The 14,910-nt window shown below is 38.5% G+C and overlaps 2 protein-coding genes across 2 annotated transcripts in view; one reads left to right on the forward strand and one right to left on the reverse strand.

Moving 5' to 3' along the window:
- The window catches only part of TTC37 (tetratricopeptide repeat domain 37), a 176,324-nt gene that overhangs the window by 9,366 nt on the left and 152,048 nt on the right, over positions 1 to 14,910 (forward strand). The gene's annotated exons all lie outside the window — the stretch shown is intronic.
- ARSK (arylsulfatase family member K) overlaps positions 5,294 to 14,910 on the reverse strand; it is a 54,838-nt gene continuing 45,221 nt past the window's right edge. Inside the window, exons 7-8 of the mRNA XM_027545585.1 lie at positions 7,717 to 7,941; positions 5,294 to 5,593 (exon numbers count right to left, since the gene is read on the reverse strand). Coding sequence (XP_027401386.1) covers positions 5,304 to 5,593; positions 7,717 to 7,941 — 515 coding nt within the window. The 3' untranslated portion in view covers positions 5,294 to 5,303. The remainder of the gene's footprint in view (positions 5,594 to 7,716; positions 7,942 to 14,910) is intronic.

The raw sequence follows: 14,910 nt of genomic DNA on the forward strand, positions 1-14,910 counted from the left end.
GTTGGTGATGGACAGGGAGGCCTGGCGTGCTGCAGTCCATGGGGTTGCAAAGAGTCGGACGTGACTGAGCGACTGAACTGAACTGAGGCCACTGTAATGACTTGAGCTTGTGACCCAGAATGTCACCTGACGTATCAATAAACAAAGGATGTTATGACCATCAAGCCATCAGCCACCATAGTTGCCCCCACTCCCTGTGCATCCTGAAGGTATTCAGGATCTAGAAAAATAGGATACGGGCCCTAGATAGTTCAAGTACGTATCAAAGGAATGATGTCATTAAGCCCAGGTTCTTGCATCTCCCCATACATAGGCCACCTCACCTGTCTCCTGAGAAACCTGTATGCAGGTCAAGAAGCAATGGTTAGAATCAAACATGAAACAACAAACTGGTTCAAAATTGGGAAAGGAGTGTGTCAAGGCTGTATATTGTCACCCTCCTTATTTACTTATATGCGGAGTACACCATGTGAAATGCTGGGCTGGTTGATGCACAAGCTAGAATCAAGGTTGCCAGGAGAAATATTAACAACCTCAGATATGCAGATGATACCACTCTAGTGGCAGAAAACAAAGAGAAATTAAAAGAGCCTCTTGATGAATGTGAAAGAGGAGAGTGAAAAAGCTGGTTTAAAACTCAGCATTCAAAAAATGAAGATCATGGTATCTGGTTCCATCACTTCAAGGCCAATGGATGAGGAAAAAGAAACAGTGACAGACTTTATTTTCTTGGGCTCCAAAATCATTGGGGATAGTGACTGCACCCATGAAATTAAAAGATGCTTGCTCCTTAGAAGAAAAGTTATGACAAACCTAGATAGCATTTTAAAAAGTAGACAAAGGTCCATATAGTCAAAGCTATGGTTTTTCCAGTAGTCATGTACAGATGTGAGAGTTGGACCATAAAGAAGGCTGAGTGCCAAAGAAGTGATGCTTTCGAATTGTGATGCTGGAGAAGACTCTTGAGAGTCCCTGGGACTGCAAGGAGATCAAACCAGTCCATCCTAAAGGACATCCACTCTGAATATTCGTTGGAAGGACTGATGCTGAAACTGAAGCTCCAATACTTTGGCCACTTGATATGAATAATTGACTCATTTGAAAAGTCCTTGATGCTGGGAAAGACTGAGGGCAGGAGGAGAAGGGGGTGACAGAGGATGATATGGTTGGATGGCATCACCGATTCAATGGACATGAGTTTGAGCAACCTCTGGGAGATAGTGACAGACAGGGAAGCCTGGTGTGCTGTAATCAGTGGGGTTGCAGAGTTGGACACGACTGAGCAACTGAACAACAACAACAGTACATAGACAAGTGCTAAATTTATTAACTTAGAATGTTGTTTTTCTCTAATTAACATGTTCCTACTGCCTGCTTTTTTGTTGCAAAAACTCCTATATAACCTGGCTCTTCCCTTATCTCTTTGGGGCAGTCTCTCCTTCAGAGCTATCTGAGAGGCTGCTTGCTGGGCTTAGGTCCTCAGCAAGTCTGCCAATAAAATATAATTCTCAACTTCTAGGCTGTGCTTTTTTTTTTTTTTTTCCCAGTAAACAGGTCTTTACAAAGTGAGAAACCAGTGGAAGGTTTGAGTATCCATCAGTGTGATCTGCTCTATCTTAACAGAATCACTCTGACTGCTATGTTGAGAAGAGACTGAGGAAAGCCAAGGGCAGGCTCAGGGAGACCTCCTAGGAGGCTATTGCAAAACTCCAAAACAACAGATGGTGGTGAACCAGAAGAGGGTGGTAGCAGTAAAAGATGAAGCCAGAAGATTGTCCTCAATCCAGCTATTGATGAGTGTCAGGTCCTCTCAGACTCTGGCACTAGATGATTTGTCTTGGTTTTGCAAGTTTTTCTTTTTCTTTTTTTGCTTTCTTGGTTGGTAAGATACCATTTTGGATTAGATACAGTCCTAAAACATAATTTTACCTAATTATGATCCTATGTTGGTGGTGGTTTAGTCACTAAGTTGTGTCTGACCCTTGTGACCCCATGTAGTTCATCAGGTCCCTCTGTGCGTGGGATTTCTCAGGCAAGAATACTGGAGTGGTTGCCATTTTCTTCTCTGGGATCTTCCCAACCCAGGGGTCGAACTTGGGTCTCCTACATTGCAGGCAGTTTCCTGCATTGAAAGCAGATTCTTTACCAACTGAGCCACCAGAGAAGCTGTATTGAATATGATTATAACATTGTAGATGCTTGGTAAATTCTAACAGTGAATGCATCTTAAAGGGTTTGAATAGAATGAGGTGGATTATATTTATCTTTATATGCCCATGTTTTCAGAATCACATTTCTACTATTATTGCTTTATTTTTCCCTATAATAACATATATACTACACGTTAGATATTTTTATATCCCTTAGGTTCCATTAGGAGATAGGAGGTAGATTTGTATATTTTAATTTTAACCTCAATAATCTAGTACTGAAATCTTTCTCTTAATAGTTTTACTTCAGAATACATCTGAAGTGAAATTTATTTCTGAGAAATTCATACATAAATGCAAAGATAAGCTCATACAAATTCACTGAAGAACAATAAACAAAGGAGATGAACTGGCTCATGAAGAAAACTTCTAAGACAGTTTGAAAAGGGAAGTTAGGTTAAAAATAAAAAGAAATTAGGTAAAATTGTTATTTGCAGATAGACTTTTTACCTGAAGAATATACGATACCAACTGGAAAACTACTGGTACAAAAATATATTGTATTGTTGGCATAAAGTAAATATATAGACATAGAGTTTGCATATATAAATAACTGGTTAGAAGCATCTATTTAAAATATCACAGATGATAAAATACCATCAAATGATAAAATAGCTAGGAATAAAGTCACCTCTGGCTACACATTAGGGTCATCTGCTGGGCGGCTTAACAGACAAAACAGCAGCAAGAACAAAACCACCCAGGTGCCATCCTGGAATTCTAATCCCACTGCTGTGGGATGGGGTCTGAGTGAAGCCGTTTCAGTCATGTCTGACTCTTTGCGGCTCCATGGACTATAGCCAGCCAGGTTCCTCTGTCCATGGGATTCTCCATGCAAGAATACTGGAGTGGGTTGCCACGTCCTTCTCCAGGGGAACTTCCCAACCCAGGGATTGAACCCATGTCTCTTATGTCTCCTGCGTTGGCAGGCAGGGTCTCTACTAGTAGTGCCACCTGGGAAGCACAGGGATGAGGCCTAGGTGGCATTTTTTAAAGGTCCTTACTTTCTAAAAATGTCTATGAAGAAACTGATTACATGAAGAAAACTTAGAATACTATTGAGTGATATAAAGAAATCTTAAAGGGGAAAGTATACTATATTCTTTAGAATAACTGAATATCATAAAAAATTCAGTTCTAATTTAGGCTATACACTTAATATGATATCATAAAAAGACTACCAAGATTTTCATTTTTGGAACTAGACAGGTTGATTCTAGATTTATATGAGAAAAATAAATAAGTAAGAATAGCCCGGACAATTCTGAAAAAGAAAACTGATTCACAGGAAACAGTCCTACCAGATATTGCCTACCCCACTTATAAACAAAATAGAATGGTCCACTGCAAAGTAAGAAATGTTTTGAAAGGACCCAAATGTCAGTGTGACTTGAATATAATAAAAATGTCATTTCAGATCAATAGACGAAAAGATCATTTATTCAATAAAAGTTGTTATATAGCAAAGTGGCATTTTCTAACTGATGGAATAAATATTACTTTTCTCAGTAAGAGGTCAATTGGGTGGTCATCTTAAAAAACACAAGCTAAAGTTAGATCTCTAATATGTAATACATTCCTATGGGTTAAAAACCTAAGAGTGAAAAATAAAACTCTAAATGAAGATAGGTAGGAAAAGCCAGTCTAAATATGACACAAAATCCCAAAGCCATAAAAGCAAGGATTCATAAATCGGACTGCATGAAAATACCAATTTCTACATGTCAACAAACACTAGGGCACTAGTCAAAATACAAATTATGAAAAGGAAAAAGATATTTGCAGCTTCTCTAACAGACAGAGAGCTAATATCTAAAGTATGTAATAAAAAAGACAAATACCCAACAGAAACTAGGCAAAGTATAGAAATAGAAAAGGTCATAGTAAAGAAAATTCCAATGGCTATTAAACATATGAAAATATGATCTACTTTACACATAGTGAGGAAAATAACAATAAGATATCTTCTATCTGCCCAATTGGCAATAAATGTGAGGACACATGTTTCTAGTAGGAGTATAAATTGATATAATGTTTGTAGGGATAATATAGTAGTGTCTAGAGTGATTTTGCTAGATACAGTCTTGCCCCAGCGATTTCACTTCTAGGTGTCTTTGTTAAAGTGAAGAAAAAGAGAGCAAGCTGTGGAACATTTTGCATGGTATGCTGCCATTTGTTGGGGGTGGAGGAGTGCTGTCTCTCAAAGGATACATAGGAAGGTTGTTACAGCAGTTGTCTCCAAAAAGGGGAACTGGATGGTTGAGGGATTGGAAAAGAAAAGAGGCTTCACACTCATTGTTAACCCTTTAGTACCTTTTTGAAATTTATACCTTGTGCATATATTTTGCCTATTTAAAAAAATAAAATCAGCCATATCCATGGTCTGTGTCCCATAAAATACTCCAAATTCTCCCATCAAATACATTCAAATGACCTATGTCCAATCAGATAAAAATAACTCATCAGACACCATCAGATACTCAAAAGTAACTATTTTATGGTTCATAAGTAATAATTTTAATAATTGTTACAATATTCTATATTCCATAATATTCAGAGGAACACAACTTTATGTTCTAATATTTGTTTCCATCCTTTTAATACTCCCATTAAGTTGTTAGAAGTTGCTAAGAATAAGGTCTTGATAGTAATCATTTGGCACCCCACTCCAGTACTCTTGCCTGGAAAATTCCATGGACGGAGGAGCCTGGTGGGCTGCAGTCCATGGGGTCGCTAAGAGTCGGACGCAACTGAGCGACTTCACTTTCACTTTTCACTTTCATGCCTTGGAGAAGGAAATGGCAACCCACTCCAGTGTTCTTGCCTGGAGAATCCCAGGGACGGGGGAGCCTGGTGGGCTGCCATCTATGGGGTCGCACAGAGTTGGACACGACTGAAGCGAGTTAGCAGCAGCAGTAGAAGTAATCGTTTTGAAAATATATTATTTTATAATGATTGGTATCTTATTTTAAAAGAGTACATTCTTTAATTTAAAATCAGTAATTATTAAAACTGACATTTAAAATGCATAATGAATCATGATTTTATAACATATTTCTATATAGCTCTAAAACATTCTTTTCTTTTTTTTTTTCAAATTGTTTTTGCATCAGAGTGGGATTTAAGCCACTGATCGATGGCATTTTCATACTTCTTTGGTTTTTTCAGCCAGTCCTGGTGCCACCTAAGGTTTGCTATGACATTTGAATAGTTTTGCCCTATACTTTGTTTCCACTTGATAAACTGCTCTTTATTGTACTGGTGGACAGAAGCAGAAACCTTAGGGTAGTTAATAATGGAACGAAGCTTCTGATCCAACGAAGAAGTAACTTCTGGAAACTTTGCAGCAATATTTGTTAATTCATCTGGATCTGAAGAAAGATCTGAAAGAAAAAAAAATTGAATAACTGTCAAAACAGTTACCTGCTTAAAAAACATTTTTTAGAATGTCATTACTCTGTAACGGATAATGCAGTATAGTTTATTTTTCTTTTCAGTTCTTCTTAGTGTAGTAAGCTGAAGGGTGGTATAAATGGAAACTTAATATACCAAGAGTTAAACACCTTTCTAAACGTAGGTCTCTTCCTTCTTATCATTATCCTTCTATCACATTTTCCCCTTTATCTATTCTTAGATGGCAGAAACAGTCAAACTAGTAGGCTGGCTTAGCCTCAGTGCTTTCTGTTTTTGATACTTTGCTTACTTTGACGTGCAAAAAATATATATATTAATGCTTATATTGTTACATTTCAACAGGCCCAAATGTTCCAGCTGTAGAATTCTTTATATAGCCAAGTCATTTTCTTGCAACTTCCCTTACTCCTAGGTTTTCTGTTTGCTTTTAAATACATTTGCAACCCGTGCTTGGATTTTTGAAAATTACATTCAGTGATACTATTTGAGCAAATAGGCATGGAAATAAGAACTCTCAATCACTACCATCGAGAAAATAATGATAAACATTTCAGATAACATAAACACTCCTTTGACCTACAATGTAGGAAGACAGAGGATATAACTAGAATGCCAACCTAGTTGGAAAAATAGCAAATTGAAGCTCTTATGACAATTTGCCTGAGACAGTAAATGAACAATGAGTGCACAGTGAGGGAAAAATCCCTCCAGGCTTATTTGAGTGCATTAACCAGAAGATTGCTGATGACACGCATGATTTTGCTGGGTGATTTCAGATGGCACCTCTCTGAGAAAGGGAAGCCAGTGAATAAACCCTAGAGAATATAGGAAAGGCAGGCTCCCTCACTGATTCTTTTCAGTCACATCTGCTTTTTGCAGAACATAAACAATGAATGAACAAGAGATGCCCATTACTCAACAGAATGAAAACCTAAGTACATTTTTGAAGCCAAGAATCTCCTCCTTTTAGAGTTAAGGACGGGTCGATCAATTCAGCCTATAAAGAATTATTTTGAATTAATAATTTTGGCATTTATAACTGGGAAAAAACTTAGGGAGAAAGGAATATTAAAAATAGCTTTAGCACATTTTATGTGCAAAAAGGTGTCAAAGAATAAGTAAAACCATAAATCTAATAATGCTGCTTGAAAACAAATTCAGAATAGTGATTCTACCACGTTTTTGTAGGGGAGAAGGAGCATAAATTTTGGAGTCAGACGTGGGTTGAAATCCCAAGCTTTTCCACTTCTTAGCTATGAGACTTTGCATAGGTATCTGAACCCTAGTCTTCTCTATAAAATAAGGATGATAATATCATCTTGGAGGGGATTCCCCAATGGCTCAGCAGGTAAAGAATCCATCTGCGATGCAGGAGATGCAGGTTCAATTCCTGGGTTGGGAAGATCCCCCAGAAGAGGTCATGGTAACCCACTGCAGTATTCTTGTCGGGAAAATCCCCTGGACAGATGAGCCTGGCTGGCTACGGTGCATGGGTTGCAAAGAGTCAGACACAATTGAAGCGACTGAGCACACAGCACATCATCTTGCAGGGCTGAGGGGAATGTTAAATAATAAATGTAGGATGTCAGCCTCCATAAGATAGGAGTTAATCTTCCAGAACAACTAAATCTGAGGTACAATGAGAGGGCGCTGACTACTGATTGGGGAAGATAACCATGAATATCAGAAGACACCTTGATCAGAGAATACAGCCGTGTCAGTCTTGAGACCCAGATCAAAAGCCTTAGGGCACTTGCTTTGGAATTCAGATGCTGATTTTCAAAGAAGCGGCTTCTCTCCAGGGCAACATTTTGTAAATTGACCCAGTGTGAGAAACTGCAGGTATTTATTTACTTTAACAAAGATTTGGTTCAGTTGCTCAGTCAAGTCAGACTCTTTGAGACCCCATGGACTGCAGCACGCCAGACTTCCCTGCCCATCACCAACTCCCGGAGCTTACTCAAATTCATGTCCATCAAGTCGGTGATGCCATCCAACCATCTGAAAAAAGATTATTGGCTCCCTTGAGCAAATACTGTATAGGTCAACTCATTAAAAATAATCTCTACCTAAAAAATAATAGCAAACTTACCGAAGAGTTGAGGCAATACTGAAGCACCATCAGAGTAGGCTATATACTTCCATTGGTTAGTTCGAAGCATGTAGGTGGAAGCATTTACATTGCATCCATGGAATTCACTCAGAATCCATGGTGGGTGTAGGTTTTTAAATTTTTGTTCATTCTTAAACATTTCTGACGATGATGGCAGCAGAGAGTATCCGCTCAGGTTCTGAGGCAGAGGAATTCCAGCAATATCTACATGACAAAAATAAGACTTTTTTTTTTTTTAAATTGCATCCCGTAGCATGCGGGATGATCCCTGACCAGGGGGTGGAACCTGTGTCCCCTGCATTGGAGTCATGGAGTCTTAACCACTGGGCTGCCAGGGAAGTCACAAAATAACACAGGATTTTAAAATAAGTCATTCTTTCATTCGTTGAACGTTGATAAATGACATCATTAAAGGTCACAGAGACTAGAGATTATATATAGATTTTGTAAATTGCCTAGACTCAAATGCTTACTTCCCAGCCTTGTGACTTTGGGCATGTTGTTAACCATTTGAACCTCAGTTTCTTCATCTGTAAAAGGGAAATAATAATAGTGCCTGTATTTCACAGATCTATTTTAGGTTTAAATCTGATAACTTACGTAAAATTCTGAGAATAGTGCCTGACACATAGGAAACCCTCAATAAATATTAGTTAATATCATAAGTCCTTCATTTCTGAATGATTAAGAGATCACAGGTATCTCTCAGATTTGTTCCACAGAATATTAACAAAATGTATATAAGAAAGGAGTCTAGTAGTTACATATGTTTGCCAACAATGGTTAAAATTAAATATATAATTTTTTTGTAGATGTAAATTTATTGCTGATATGTATCATAAATCTTCAAGGTATATAGTGTGCCATGTATCCCAAAGTTATCTGATGACAGAATTTCTGTTTATTCCTAAGTAGCATCTTGAGGGACTAATATTTTGCAGAACATATGTTGGGAAATCCTGGATCATACTGATTTAGAGAAAAATAATCTATTTTTTCCGTATCAAATATAGATACAAAAAACAAAGCATAAGAAATGTCTAACTTAAAAAAGAGGCTGCTGCTGCTGCTGCTGAGTCACTTCAGTTGTGTCCGACTCTGTGCGACCCCACAGACGACAGCCCACCAGGCTCCACTGTCCCTGGGATTCTCCAGGCAAGAACACTGGAGTGGGTTGCCATTTCCTTCTCCAATGCATGAAAGTGAAAAGTGAAAGTGAAGTCGCTCAGTTGTGTCCAACCCTCAGCGACACCACGGACTGCAGCCTTGCAGGCTCCTCCATCCATGGGATTTTCCATTTGCTTGGAATTCAAGCTATCTTTTTCCTATAGAAAAATAGGGAATTCACTGGCAGTCCAGTGGTTAGGACTCCTGTGATTTCACTGCCATGTACCCAGGTTCAATCCCTGGAAGGAAAACTAAGATCTTGCAAGCCATGAGAAAAAAAAAAAAATACTGTTAATTATGGCTGGGGACTTGGGGTAGTTCCAAAAGGAATCTGCAGTTGCCTCCCCCACAGTTTCTCTGGTTTCAATGTTCCATGTTTTTAGAAACATTAATTTAGAAATAATTTCCAATGAAAAATAGAAAGTAATATATCTGCAATGCTAGAAATTAAACAAAATTGAATAATAAAATTATTTTAGCTTGACTGTACATATTTAAGCGAGCTTCCCAGATGGCTCAGTGGTAAGGAATTCACCTGTCAATGCAGGAGACCCAGGTTTGATCCCTGGGTTGGGAAAATCTCCTGGAGAGGGAAATGGCAAGCCAATCCAGTATTCTTGGGTGGAAAATTCCATGGACAGAGGAGCCTGGTGGGCCACAGTCCATGGGGTTGCAAAGAGTTGGCCACAACTGAGCCCACACATAAAGGTATGTGAGGAAACAGATTAATTAAAAGAGAATAAGGAAGTAGACAAAGGCCTCTAATATAAATCTTCTAAAGGGACTTGTTTTACATATGAAAGTGAAGTCGCTCAGTTGTGTCCGACTCTTTGCGACCCCATGGACGGTAGCCTACCAAGCTCTGCAGTCCATGGGATTTTCCAGGCAAGAATACTGTAGTGGGCTGCCATTTCCTTCTCCCAGGGGATCTTCCCAACCCAGGGCTCGAACCCGGGTCTCCCGCATTGTAGACAGACGCTTTACCGTCTGAGCCACTATAACTTAATTAAAAAAACTGTATCTTTCATTTCCTTGGAAGGGGCATATTACAAGTCCTAATCTTCTGCCAACCATCCATCATCAGGGACTTTTTTGAGAAAGAATGACAAGTAAAGAAAGGAAGAGAAATATTTGAGATAACTGGTTAATAACAAAAGAAGAAGAAAGAGCAAAGATGTTAAAGAGAGAAAATGCACAAGATGCACAAGAGAAAAGATAGCCCAGGACTTCCCCGGAGGTCCCACGGTTAAAAATCTGTCTGCCAACCAGGGGATCTGCATTGCTTCCCGGGTAGGGGAAGATTCCATGTGCCACGTGGCAACTGAGCCCCTGTGCCACAACTACTAAGCCCGCATTCTAGAGTCTGTTCTCCACAACAAGAGAAGCCAAGGCAATGAGAAACCCACGTGCTCACTGCAACTAGAGAGTAGCCCCTGCTCGCCGCAACCAGAGAAGGCCCTGCACAGCAACGAAGACCCAGTGAGGCCAAACTTAATTAAATCATTAAAAAAATAATAATAATTTAAAAACTAACAGGATGGCCCAAGATGAAACTAACTGAGCTGCAAGACAGTAGGCCACTTCCTGTAAGGGTTACTGTAAGAAGGGGAGAAGGAAATGGCACCCCACTCCAGGATTCTTGCCTGGAAAATCCCATGGACGGAGGAGCCTGGGGGGCTACTGTCCATGGGGTCACAAAGAGTCGGACACGACTGAGTGACCTCACTTTCACTGTAAGAAGAAAGTGGCCCGGGAACAGGCTGGGTCAGGCTGGTCAGTGTGCCAGCCATCAGCGGGCACCACTGGGAGGCAGAGGAAGGGAGAGGAGGGCTTTGGAGACGGCTGGAAAGCAGGGGCCAACTGGTATACACCCATGACTGGGGAGTTTCCTGTATTTAGCATCTTAGTCAACTTTATACTTAGAAATGCCTTATTTCAGGTCTAATCTTAGCCTAATTTACTAAAGAAACTTGTTAGACTAAAGAAAATTTAAATAATGCTCTTGTGTTTATTTGTGTTAAGCTGGGATAAGAATCCATTTAAGTATATATATATATATATATATATATATATATTTTTTTTTTTTTCCCATTCATCTAACAGGCTAATTGCTATTCCAGATGTAGGGAAACAACAGTGGACAAGACAGGTAAGCTCTCTCAGACTCTAAGAGCTTACATTCTAATGTAGGGAGACAGATAAATCTGCTAGGTGGTAATCAGTGCAACGAAGAAAAATAAAGCAGTGTACAAGGGCTAGAGAGTGATGGCAGGAATGTGTGTGCGCACCGTGTTATACAGGATGGTCAGGGGAGGCCTCTCTGATGAGGAGAAAGGGCTGCGGAGAGCCCAGCAGATCTCTGGAAGTGGAGAGGAAGGGCATTCACCCAGGGAACAGCACTTGTAAACACTGAGGCAGGAAGCTGCTTCATTCCATCTGCTCCCCAAACACTAAGGAGTCCAGCATGGCTGGAGCAGAGTACGTGACGGTAGAGTTGTTTGAGATGAGTTGGGGGAGGAAGAAATCACGCTGGACTCACAGGTCTAATCAAAGATTCTGGATTTTACTCTAAATGATTTTGAACAGAATCATGTCATGGTTTAGATGGTAACTACTGCATGGTGATGCAGGAGATGTGGGTTCGACCCCTGGGTCAGGAAGATCCCCTGGAGGAGGAAATGGCAAACTCACTCCAGTATTCTCACCTGGAGAATCCCATAGACAGAGGAGCCTGGCGGGCTGCAGCCCATGGGGTCACAAAGAGTCAGACACAGCTTGGTGACATTAATATAAAAATATTAAAAAACATAAAATATTAAATAATATAAAAATATTAATGTTAATAATATCTCACATTTAACCATTTACCATTTTCCAGTCATTGTTCTAGGCTATGGAACAGTCACTGTTATTTCCATTTTATTGATAAGAAAACTGAAGACCAGACATGTTAAGTTTCTTTCTCAAGGGTATACAGTTGGTAAATGCTGAAGGAGGTATTTGAATTTAGGCAGTCTGACTCTAGGATCTCTGGAGTCTTCAATACTGCTCCACAAGCCTGGATCTACTGTAGTTATTCAACTTTACAGTATTTTTCAGCCAATTAAAAACAAAATAATCTATGTAAAATGACCCTCCCAAACCTCCACTAAGATCCTGTAACAAGGAAGATTTTGCAATTTAAATCATTAGTATTGAAGCATTCTTTTAAACACAACTGCATTTTTATACAATTACATTTTCACAGTTTAAACATATCCCGAATTTATCCTTTATGTGAAAAGAAGGCAGGTATTTAAAAAAAGGCCAACTATTAAATGAAAAAAATTCACATGAAAATAAGTTTAAAAGAGAATGTCAAGACAATTTTAATTTAAAAATGATATTATTTCTAACTGAGCTAAAGGATGCTGATATTAGATTATTTCAGAAGAAAATATTTTGGGGAGTAATTATTTTAAAAAACTATTTTATTGAAGTATAGCTGACTTACAATGTTGTGTTAATTTCTGCTGTATAGCAAAGTGATTCTCTAATACATATACATACACATTCTTTTTCATATTCCTTTCCATTATGGTTTATCACAGGTTTGGGAGTACTTTTTAAAGCATAATCTCTGAATTAATGATATTAACTTTATTACAGTATAAAGAATTCCTGTTCAGAGAGATGGCACTTTTCTGCCAGTCCTAGAAAATGACAATGGGATAGGGCCTACAATGATACTTAGACTAAAAGAACTCTTCCTACTTTATCATCAAACATCATTTCATAGAAAATAATCACTCTTCCAAAATATCTTTAAAAACTCTTTATAGACACTTTATCAAAATCTGTATGTTTATTAAGCTTAGATAGAATACACTGTCTCATAGGTCTAAATTTAGAGTTATTAATCACTACTAAAAGTAGCTTTAAACTCTAAGTACTTTCATTTTAAAAGGCTGAATTAAACATCAGATTAAACCCAGACCATCAGAATTATCTTTGCCTTGTTGACTGGAAAGGCTGTTTAAACAAGGCAACAGATTCAGTTTATGCTAATCCTGGTTTAATTGTTAATAGTATTCTTTTACTCTAAAAAAATGTGCTGATTTGGACAATAAATTAGGTTGATACTTTATCTCAATAACCAACAAACCACACCAAAACAAAAAATTATTTATATACTTTAAAAGCCTACAGTTTTCTTTTCAATAATACAAGGGGGCCATTGTCATTTATCATTTCACTTTTTAAAATAAAATTGACTATTTTTTACCCAGTTCATCACTACTAGATATTCATACTGTTTCTAATTCTTTAATATAATGTAATATTATCCATGGAGATAAATCTTTGTGTGCATCTATAAGTTAATTTGGACATGGAACAATAGTCTGGTTCCAAATCAGGAAAGGAGTACGTCAAGGCTGTATATTGTCACCCTGCTTATTTAACTTATATGCAGAGTACATCATGAGAAATGCTGGACTGGATGAAGCACAAGCTGGAGTCAAGGTTTCCAGGAGAAATATCAATAACCTCAGATATGTAGGTGACACCACCCTTACGGCAGAAAGCAAAGAAGAACTAAAAAGACTCTTGATGAAAATGAAAGAGGAAAGTGAAAAAGTTGGCTTAAAAATCAACATTCAGAAAACTAAGATCATGGCATCTGGTCCCATCACTTCATGGCACATAGATGGGGAAACAGTGGAAACAGTAAGAGACTTTATATTTTTGGGCTCCAAAATCACTGCAGGTGGTGACTGCAGCCATGAAATTAAAAGACATTTGCTCCTTGGAAGAAAAGTTATGACCAACCTAGACAGCATATTAAAAAGCAGAAACATTACTTTGCCAACAAAGGTCTGTCTAGTCAAAGCCATGGTTTTTCCAGTAGTCATGTTTGGATGTGAGAGTTGGACCACAAAGAAAGCTGAGCACCAAAGAACTGATGTTTTTGAACTGTGGTGTTGGAGAAGACTCTTGAGAGTCTCTTGGACTGCAAGGGGATCCAACCAGTCCATCCTAAAGGAAATCAGTCCTGAATATTCATTGGAAGGACTGAGGCTGAAGCTGAAATTCCAATACATTGGCCACCTGATGTGAAGAAGTGACTCATTGGAAAAGACCCTGATGGTGGGAAAGATCGAAGGCAGGAGGAGAAGGGGATGACAGAGGATGAGATAATTGGATGGCATCACTGACTCAATGGACATGAGTTTGGGTAAACTCCGGGAGTTGGCGATGGACAGGGAGGCCTGGCGTGCTGTGGTTCATGGGGTCTCAAAGAGTCAGATACTACTGAGCAACTGAGCTGAACTGAATAGGTTAATTCCTAAAATTGGAATCTTCTAGGTCAAAATATATGCATATTTCTAAGTAATTTGGAACATAATGCCACATTTGCCTCCAGGAAATCTGTGCCAGTTTATACTCCCAGCAGCAGAACATGAGAAGGCATATTTCCAATATGAGCTTTTCTGCTTTTTAAAAGAATCTTTGCAAACTCTATGTGTGAAAGAAAAATGGTGTCTTCTTGTTTTAATATTTTTCTGACTACTGAGTTTGAAGCTCTAAAAATATATTGGCCATTTATATGTCTTCTATTGTGAATTGCTTATTTATATATTCTGGTCAATTTGCTTATAGGGTATGTCTCTTTTTCATAGACTTGTGAGAGTTCTATTAATATTAACCTTTTATCACTTATAAAAAGGTTAATTTTAGATAAATAATGTTACATGTTGTTTCCCAGCTCCAGCAAAGGTTCTTGGTTTTTTATTTTTTGGCCTTGATGTGTGGCACGTGTGGGATCTTAATTCCCGGACCAGGGATCAAACCTTCATCCCCTGCAGTGGAAGCACAGAGTCTTAATCAGTGGACCTCTAGGAAGTCCCCTAAGGCTCCCCCTTGCATCTTTCTGTTTCTACCTTATCTCTGATTAACATCTGGTTAATAGGATGCTTCAGTGTTTTACATAAAGTTCCATGCCTAGATATTCTCTTCATTCTCCTC

The sequence above is a fragment of the Bos indicus x Bos taurus genome, chromosome 7, assembly GCF_003369695.1.
Source record: "Bos indicus x Bos taurus breed Angus x Brahman F1 hybrid chromosome 7, Bos_hybrid_MaternalHap_v2.0, whole genome shotgun sequence".
Taxonomy (NCBI): Eukaryota; Metazoa; Chordata; class Mammalia; order Artiodactyla; family Bovidae; genus Bos; species Bos indicus x Bos taurus.